Source organism: Otolemur garnettii, unplaced genomic scaffold (assembly GCF_000181295.1).
Source record: "Otolemur garnettii isolate 467f Iridium unplaced genomic scaffold, OtoGar3 scaffold00055, whole genome shotgun sequence".
NCBI classification, from domain to species: Eukaryota; Metazoa; Chordata; class Mammalia; order Primates; family Galagidae; genus Otolemur; species Otolemur garnettii.
In genome coordinates, this window is record NW_003852450.1 from 8,325,288 (window position 1) to 8,334,845 (window position 9,558).

A 9,558-nucleotide genomic window follows, 5' to 3' on the forward strand; every position below is an offset into this window, starting at 1 on the left:
ATATATATATATAGTACTTTATATGTATTAATTCACATAATCCTCATAACAAGCATGAAAGATGGATATTATCACCTCCATGTGACAGTTGAGGAAACCACATGTCAGAGGTAACATGGTTTAGGTCAATCCACCAAAAGGTGGTTGAGTCAGGATTCACTCCTAGACAGTGAGTCTGTGCTCTCAACCACAACCTCTTATCAGCTTTCCTGTGGGCTAGCATCTAACGCATAGGTCATTACCCAGAAAGTTTTAAGAAAGTGAAAAGTTCCAATCATCTTAAAATCCCTTACAGTAGGGGTTGGCAAACCAGGGCTCATGGGCCAATCCAGTGCAATAGCTTTTTACAAAGTCTTATTAGAACACAGCTATGGATTTGTTTATGCAACGTCTGGCTAAATATGTACTGTCTGGCCCTTGACATGAAAGTTTATCGATCTTTGCTCCACAACTTAAATGAAATAAAAACTTTACCCAGAGCAGGTCTGAGACTCTGTAGGCCACACAGTGACAGGAGGTGGGCCTGACTCTGGAGTAGCCAGCCAGCCCACGCCTTATTAGACTCATAATCAGCAGATAGCCTCTTATTAAAGTCTGGCTCCCTGCCTCTGATCTTTTACAAAAACCTAAAGGATAAACATGTCTATTTTTCACAAACATCAAGTTGAGGAAATTGTGGAACTATACTATGCATACAGGACAGTGCAGCCAGCGTCAAAGTTCTGTGATTTGGTTTGGCTGGATGATATGGGAGGAAAGACATTATTCCCAGTCACCCTGTATCTGCCTAAAAATGAGATCAGCATTTCATAGGGCATAATAAACAAAGCAAAGAAGGGAATCTGGAGACACACAGCCCAGGGCATGAGTGGGTGGGGCACATCGGTCTGCCAACCAAGCACAAGGGGTCCCTGAAGGCTGCTCCCTGTCTCAGCCACTGTCCTGACCCAGCCCTGGCTCAACCTCCCCCGGCCTTGCAACAGCAGCAGGACACCCCAGGTGGAGAGATAACTAAGGAGACCATACTCACAAACTCTGAAACTTCTCAAAGGCTGTGCTGCCAACACCTAGCCACAAGCTACATTAAAATTAAATGGCTATTTTCATTAAAATTAAATAAAATTTAAAAGTCAACTCCTCTGCCACACTAAGCACAATTCAAATGTTCCGTAGCCACATGCAGCAGGTGGCTACCGTACTGGACAGCACAGATACAGACCAGATCCATTAGCATAGACATTCTATTCAAGTGTTGCTAAAAGCTGGTACTGTCAATCAACCAACTCATGCTAAGTGCCTACTATGTTACAGCAGTGTATGCTGGGGCAGCTGTCACCAGGTTCACCCTAATAAATTAATTTAATGTCTGACTGCTCTCTGCTGCTGCGGAGTCCTAATTAATCTCCCCTGGCATAATTACTTTCCCAAATTGAGTAACCCTGTATGTAGACCAAAGTGGGCATGGGGTTTTTGGCTTTGGATTTTTTTTTCTTTTCAATTCAAAACACCTTTCAGCTACTAATTAATTATTAAGCCCTCTTTACTTCCTTCTTTCTGGGAGAACACTGTTGGGCAGAGGAGCCACAGAACAGGAATTACTTGTCTAGAACTGCCCCTTTCTACACTCTCCATCTAATGTCCTACATTGGGGAGCGTAGAAAGGGGCAGTTCTAGACAAGTAATTCCCGAAGTTGGAGAGCAGGGTCTTTTACCTGATCTGGGAAAGTCAGCAGCTAGGCCAGGTGTTTCTTCTCTCCATCTCTATCTTTACCTGGGCTGAGTGGTTTCAGAAATTCAGCCTCCTGCCTCCCACAGAGGGTTAAGCCAGAGCCCTAGGCGTGTCCTGGCCTGTTACTGTCTCCCCAAAAGAAGCATCATCAGTCATGATGGCAGCAGCAGAGTGACACCCCTCCACCTCCCGGTCATGGGCAGAAGCTCCTAGCAAATGCAGCATTGGTGGGCAGGGGAGGCTGAGGGGCAGTGTGAGGCTGGAGAAGGATACAGGTGGGGCTGTGACCAACTAGGATGGGAGCAGATCTCTCTACCTCAACAGCTCCATACAAGCACAGGGCAAGTTGGCTCTTAGAGACTTCCATGCCAAGCCAGCAGCTGCCTTTCAGCAGAAGGTCAAGTCCTGTGAGCCATGTTGAGAGTAGGGTAAGGATGGAACTTTTTCATTAGAGCCTTGGAGACTGGGAATATTATTCTGTACCCAAGCCAGGGCCATTAGTTTAGTCTGGCCACCACCCCAGGTCAACCCCTCTTCTTCCGTGTCTACTGGGTCAAATGACATATGGAGGAACGGCCTCCCTTCTTATATACTCCCAGCTGCTGGAGGTGACCTGGGTGGTATCTGGTCATACACTTTCTACCCTTAACTAGAGGCCCTAGGTGGGAACAGGCACTCGTGAGACCTATGCCTGCTTGACGCATGAGCCGTGGGGACAGGGACAAGGAAATGCCTTCAGGCTTCTATACATGTGCTTCTAGACAGGGGAGGAGAGTAGTCTTGGCAAAAACCCAACCCAACAAGCCTGATAAAGTGACAGAAGCAGCCACTTTCCAACCAAGGCTTCTGAATCCAGTTCTGCCCCCAGGGCACCTCCCTATTCCCTCCCGTCCCTCAGATGCAGCCAGGAAGGCCTGAGACCCCTGTGAGATCTGGGGGGCAGGGCTGAGCCAAAGGCATGATGCGGTGGGGACTGGGTAGAGGGCTGGTGAACTACAAGTTCTAACTCAGGGCAAAGAAAAATGGTCATAACTAAGGGCTTGGAACCACCTGCTGGAAGGTAACTCAGGCTGGACAAACTGATGTCATGTGGCTGGCCCTGGGCCTTGACATCTCACTAGATGCCCCACAGCCACTGTTCTCTGTGCCACGGGTTCAGGGATTGAACTACAGGTACAATAAGGGCAGAGAACAGAAGCGAAGGATTCTGCTCTTGGCTAGGTGGTTGTAGATACTAAAGGGATTCTGGAGAGTGGCACCGGTGCTGCTGGATTTCAACCTAAACGTCCCATGAGCAGCTGTGAGCTCCTGAAACAGTTCAGCGAGCAGTTACACATAGCTGCAGTCAACCCTGGGCTGCCTTACTCAGGCCAGGGGGGAGTGAGTGCATTGGCCCAGAGCCTGGGGCTCACATGAACCTCTGGCAGCCCTGACACAGGCAAGCCATGGCCCTGAGAGCCTGAGGGCAGAGGGCAGGCCTAAGCTACCCCACTTGAATAAACCCTTGGACTAAGCTCAGGGTCAGCTGGGGGAATGCCTTCTGTCTAGGAAGTTTTCTTGAAGGTAGTGTCCTTTGAGGAGGACGTGGAAGAAGAGGATATTTTCTACAAAGGTAGAGAAGAGGCTCTCGCAGGATGGAGAAGGCTTGCTGGTGTCACCGAGGGTCAGGATGGGGTTGCAGTGGACCGAGGAAGCAAATTCACCTTGCTGGAGCCAAGATGGGACACTGAACCCAGCACTGGGCATGCCGGCAGCGCTAACCAAGTGCAAAGCCACTCAGCAGAGGCCATGCAGCCCTGGTTCCAAAGAAGCTTGGTATGAGGCAGGCACGCCTGGCCCGAGGGGCAGCTGGCTCACCTCGGCCCAATGGGAGCCCCGTGGCTGGAGGGGGCTCACTGCTGCGTCTCCGCTCACCCAGGCAGCGCTGCAGCTCACGCAGCTTCTTCTCCTCCTGCAGCACCGCGTGCTTCCGCTGCCGCCGAGCCTGCCGGCCCAGGTTGTCTTCTAGGCACAGCCGCCGGGCGGCCTCGGTGATCTGCAGCTGCAGGGCCAGCTGGCGCTCCAAGCTGCTCAGGGGGTCCTGAGGGAGAGGGAGGGGGTAAGGCCTGGCAGAGGCAGGGGCTGGGGGACACAGAGAAGGGGCAGACAGCCAGCACCCAGGGACATGGGGCAGAGGGTGGAGTGTGAGGGTGGAGGGTGGGACGGGCCCAAGAGCAAACTTGTGGCCTGGAAAGCCAGCAAGAGCACCCGCCCACCAGCCTGCCTGCTGAACCAGGTAGGGTGGGAACCCTAGTGGCACACTTTCTCTCCTGACCTTGAAGGGTTGGGCAGGCCAGCCCATGGGAAACTGCAGCCATTCATACAGGGGAAAGGCACCCAGGGCCCCAGCCACCCCACCTCCTTCCTCCTGTGCTGAGAAAAAGGAGGCCAGCCCTAGAGGCCAGCACAACCTGTCTGAATGTGGTTGCCTGTCTGGGTTGGTGGTTGGCGCTCTTAACTGATCTTCGCCCCACTGGAGCCAAACCCAGTGTCCTCCCTTGAGCTCCCAGCTCTCTGTTCCTGTGGTGGCACGCTACCTTCATCATGCCGCCATTTGGGGTGATGCCCCTTGCCAACATGGAACCGAGCACCCTACTGGTTGTGAATGGGTGCAGGGGAGCCTCCAGGGTACCAGACTGAGGTCCTGTGCCTCCATGACCAATCACTGGGGAATGAGTGGTGCTCTCGGCTTCCTGCAGTCCTCACCTCTCTGTGCAAGGCCCACTCTTCCAGTTTGTAAGATGCTCCGATCCTGCGGCGGACCTTGGGGGCCTTTTCTCCTGGCTTGAGAGGATATTCTGCTGGCAAGGTGCCTGTCAGCTCCTGGAGTAGAAACAGAGTCAAGCCAGGCCCTCTCCACCTGCCCAGCCCTTGGCCAACCAAGAAGCGCTCGTCCACTGGCCCCCGTGGTGCACATGCCTGCCCTCCACAGGGGCTCCTAGGGTGGCCTCCCCATCCCATCTTGGCCCATCTTAGCGCCCGCTCTGCACTCCCTCCCCTTCCCTTCAAACCACATTCTGATCACTTCCTCCAAAGCACTCCACCAGCCCTGTTAAAATTCTCACAGGCACTGACATGCACACAGTCCCTCTGCAGCCTCTCATGTCCTTCATTCTCGGGGCCCAGGCCCATGCCTGAGTCTAATTCTCCTCTGTCTAGTGCCCAGGTCACATAAGGCCTCAGAGGGACTCTCAGCACCAGATTTCAGACTGATTTCCAGAATGCCCTCAAGAATGGGGTTCCCTCCCTTCAGGCCCCCAGCCCCCCAAATTGGGGTTCCAGGGATCCTCAGATTAACCCCAACCTTGGGTGTGCAGGGTGGGGGCTGGCCAGGGCTCTCACCGCCTCTCTCAGGCAGAGTCTCCTCAGCTCCTCCAGGCAGGCCTCCAGCCGCGCCTCCAGGGCCCTCTGCTGCTTACGAACTGCATGGGTCAGCTCCTTCATCGGAGAGACTGGGCTGTCGGGGCCTGCAGGAGGGCAGCAGGGGCACACACTCAGGGACCCTGAGGTTGGAGCCCCTCGCAGACACATGTTGACCACCCCAGGGGAGCAACACATGCACGTGTACACACACACACACACACACACACAGCCTCATGCCTGCCTACTAATTACAGTTTGGCTGCCGTGGCCTGTGTCATAGCCACAAAACATCATGTCTCTTGACTGCCCAAAGATGGCAATGTTACATACAGCTCAGAAGGAACAGCCATCCCACCAAGCAGCCTCCCATGGGGGAGAGGACTACATGGTCAGAACTCTCTCTTTCTTCCTCCTCCTTCTCCTCCTGCCTCCGCCTCTTCCTTCTCTCTCTCCCTCTCTCTCTGTCTCTCCCCTCCCTCACACACACTCACATGCCTCTACTTTCTTGCCCTCTGTCAAGACTAGTCCAGACTCGGCCCACAAACTCCAGCTGACCAGAGAGACAGGATCCTGACATGGGCCAGATGAGATATTTCAATTTCTTAGTAACCACTGGGGCTAAATTTGAACATTACATATCCTTCTTCCTGATAGGACCAAAACTCCAGGGATGAAAACTCCAGGTATCCCTAAGGCTCCAGCCCTTCAGCACCCCCCCCCACCCCCCGCCAGCACAGGAGGCTTCTTCCTCCCTCTCCTCCTACCCCTGGGGAGTCTCAGCCTGGACTTAGGAGTCAGGGCTGGGGGCCCAGGCAGTGGGATTTCCCCAAACACTCACCAGACTGCAGGATGATGCCGCTGTCAGTGTCGCTGACCTCATCCTTACTCTCCATGGCAGATTTCTGGGAGGAGGGGACACAGAGCAGGGAGGAGGGACACCGTGCCCAACCTGGGACAGGATATGAAGGTAGCCTGGAGTTTCCCCAGCTTTTAAGAGAAAAGAGTGTAACTGTGAACTCCCTTGGTTACAAACAGAGCTTAAGAGTAGAGGGAGTGGAAATGTGGACTGTGCTTTGGGAACAATCGGGGCTGGGGGATTCTCATAATGTGGGTGCTGCCTGAGAGCAGGCGCTGTGGGTCTCGCCAGCAAATCCTGTTCTCAGTGGCCTAACACTCCCTTTCAAGAGAGTACTCTAGGCCAAAGTCCTTTAGGCCTAAGAATGTTGACAGGTGGTGGCCACAAGAGCCACCTAGATTAGGATTAAGGACAACAGGGAAAAGAGCAGAGAGAGGATGAAAAGGAAAGGGACCAAAAAAAAGAGATAAGATGACACAGTAAGGAGGAAGGGAGGAAGGGGAAGGTGTCTTCATGGGCATGGCTAGCCTCAGCCCCAGAACTTGAGAGGCATGAGGTATGTCCTACTGCCCCAGTGGCTGAGGGCATTTCAAGAAGAGGCTGGGCACAGGGCCAAGGTCCTGGTGTGGGGCTCCCAAAACCCAGGATGCCCTGGTCTCTAGACTATTTTATCCATCTGTAGGCAGGTATAGCCAATATATGTCAGCACGCTCTTCTGAAGCTGGCAGCCATATTTGGCAGACCCTTCCAGGGAAAGTCAGATTAGATCCCCTATACCTCACACCAGAGGAGACCTGAGCTGTGTCTGTCAGAGTTTCCAGGACATGGGGGTTGGGAGGCAGCAACTATAGCAGAAACTGTACAAGGCCAGAAAGGGTAGTGGAACGGGTGTAATCCTATTGTGTTGGTCCAGCCAAACACCAGTCACCTAAACAACACCTGTGTCCGCCCCCTCTCTCTCCTCACTAAACCCACACCCCTGGTCAGGGTCCCAGCTGCTGGCAGCAGAAGGCCTGGGGAGGGGCAGGCGGAGCCCGGGCAGGCGGTCTGGAAGGAGAGCCCAGCCACCTCCTCACTGAGTCAGCCCATTGAGCAAGAGTCCAAAAGTCCTTCTGAGTTTCCGTCTGGGACCTATCCTGCCTGCTCAGAGCACAGGGCTGTAGGGTGGGGAGGTGGGCTCCACCCCTCCACAGGCAGCCAACAGGACAGAGAAGTAGGCCTCAGGAAAGCTGATCAATAAAGCAAGGCCGAGAGGGACAGGGGACTGCTTTCGGCCAGGTCCCCAATAGTACCTCTGCCTATCAAGACTGAAAGAGCAGGAACAATCAAAAACTTTTATGGATCTACATAAACAACAAGCCTATCAAAGCACAATGGGCACCAACAATTAAAAACACCCTGAAAACATCATGTACCTTGCACTTTGGAATTTTAGTTCTCCAAGGAAGTATAGAGAATGTATGCCTTTTTTTTTTTGAGACAGAATCTCACTCTGTCAACCTGGATAGAGTACTATGGAGTCATAGCTCACAGCAACCTCAAATTCCTGGGTTCAAGCGATCCTCTTGCTTCAGCTTCCCAAGTAGCTGGGACTACAGACCCTACTACAACTCCTGGCTAATTTTTCTATTTTTAGTAGAAACGGGGTCTCACTGTTGCTCAGGCTGGTTTCAAACTCCTGAGCTCAGGTGATCCACCCACTTGGCCTCCCAGAGTGCTAGGATTACAGGCATGAGCCACCACACTGGACAAGAACGTGTGATTTTGAAAAACAACCTGTAAGGTTATGGTGGGGCCTTTGCACACATGCCAAGGAGAAAGATTGGCTATATATTCTGGAACCCCAGGGTAGTTAGGGTGACTATTAGCTCTGCACTGTCCATTCATCCAAAACCCTCTCCTGCCTGGAGATAAGGACAGGACAGAGGTACAGACAGCTCACACACACCCCCCATACTCCCACACTAAGTCCAGACCATCTACCCACTCAGGGTATTGTCTGACTCTCCCCAGAAGCCAGGGCAGGGCCTAGCCAGAGCTGGGAAGCAAGACAGAGCCTCAGCTAGCAAGGTGAGCACTTTTGCTTTGGACAGGGGAGGAGGTAATGTGGGAGGGAAAGTCATTAATTAGTCACATTTGCCAATTAATTATTAACCATTGAGGTGTTGCCTTGGAAAGTTGGAGTAACTCAGCCCCTGCTTCTCAGGGTCTCCTGGATTGTTGCAGAGAGGAATGGGGACTTGCAGGGACAAAGGGAGTGCCTTGGCAGCCCTCTCCTTGCCTCCAGTTCCCCCTCTCCCTGGTCAGCCTTACTTCTCACCGCCAGGGCCAAGGAGGGATGGATACTGGTATTCACATGGTCCCAACCTGATGCTGGGTCCACTCTGGACTAACTTGCCACTCCAACTAGGGCAAAGTAGGGCAAAGAGCACAGGACCAGAAGTGCAGAGTCCTGGATTCTAGTCTTGATTCTGCTACTGTCAGTGCTACCGTGGGAAGTCACCTGGCCTTGGTGGGTCTTCCTCCATATGCACAGTGAAGATTAGATGATGCCTAAGGCCCTTTCCAGTTCCCTAATCTGTATCTAGATCTGGATCTGAATTTCTTGGACAATGTTAGACAGCGAAGGAAACCCAACTCATCTTTCCCTGCTGAGGCTGCCTTCAGAGCTGTGGGGAACCAGTCCCAGGATAGGCAGGGCTCAGGCTCACCCCCTCCCAGAAGGCATAGCTTTTAGATAAAGGCAGTTCAGGTAACATCCCCTCCCCCTCCTCAACAGAGATCCCTCCTCTCCCTCCCTGCCCTCTGCCTCCACCAGCCCCAGTACTGGACCCTAAGAAGCAGCTTATCTGACTGAACAGTGTCCCCCAAAAAAGGCAGAGGAGGGAAAGTAGGTCACAAAGGGAGGAAGGGAAACTCCAGTGCACTTTCCCTCAGGCTGAGCCACTGGGGACCTCCCCCATCACAAATGTGTCTCCAAAGCCAGGTCCTGAGCCTGTCTGCTCCAGCTCATCTTTGCTTGCCGCCACTGCTGGAAACTCAGGCCTGGGGAATCACAGGGACAGGTTCCCATCCAAGGGTACCAGCACCCCTCTATCATCCCTATACCACAGACGAGAGCTGGCCCGGAGCAGGAAGGAATGACGGCCACTGCCTGAGCTCCTTCCACTCCCAGGCCAGTCTGGCCCCAGCACCCTGCCCCACCCTCACCTGCTTCTGGGATTTGGTCCGGGAATCCAGGAAACAGCTGAAACAGCCGCTGTTCTCGGTCAGGGGGCACAGGCGCTGTCCATGTCACCTCAGGGGCTCCGAGGCCACAGGCTACCCACTTTGTGCTCTCTCCAACCGACTGGAGCTGCTGGCCAGTGGCTGCCCCTCTCGTCCCACCTGCCCGCCGTCCCTCCCAGGCTGCTGGGCCAGGGGAACCAGGTTACTTGTTATGACTTGAGTCAGAGGGGAGGAGCAGGTGAGCAAGTCCTTCCCTGAACTAATCCTGCGACTGTTGCCAGCAGGCAGTTCCTGGGCCTCTGTACTTCCGGGGGGAACAGGAGACAAGGAGAGAAAAGGGGGC

At 53.6% G+C, this 9,558-nt stretch overlaps 1 protein-coding gene across 2 annotated transcripts in view; it reads right to left on the reverse strand.

Annotated features, from left to right (window-relative positions):
- CUNH1orf106 (chromosome unknown C1orf106 homolog) overlaps positions 1-9,558 on the reverse strand; it is a 20,347-nt gene that overhangs the window by 7,023 nt on the left and 3,766 nt on the right. The window contains exons 1-5 of one of the 2 annotated variants that reach the window (XM_012806627.1): positions 9,198-9,479; positions 5,970-6,118; positions 5,111-5,235; positions 4,475-4,591; positions 3,587-3,809 (exon numbers count right to left, since the gene is read on the reverse strand). In XM_012806627.1, coding sequence (XP_012662081.1) covers positions 3,587-3,809; positions 4,475-4,591; positions 5,111-5,235; positions 5,970-6,024 — 520 coding nt within the window. In that variant the 5' untranslated portion in view covers positions 6,025-6,118; positions 9,198-9,479. Of the gene's footprint in view, positions 1-3,586; positions 3,810-4,474; positions 4,592-5,110; positions 5,236-5,969; positions 6,119-9,197; positions 9,480-9,558 lie in introns of those variants that run through there. The other variant, XM_003792294.1, reaches the window with a different exon arrangement.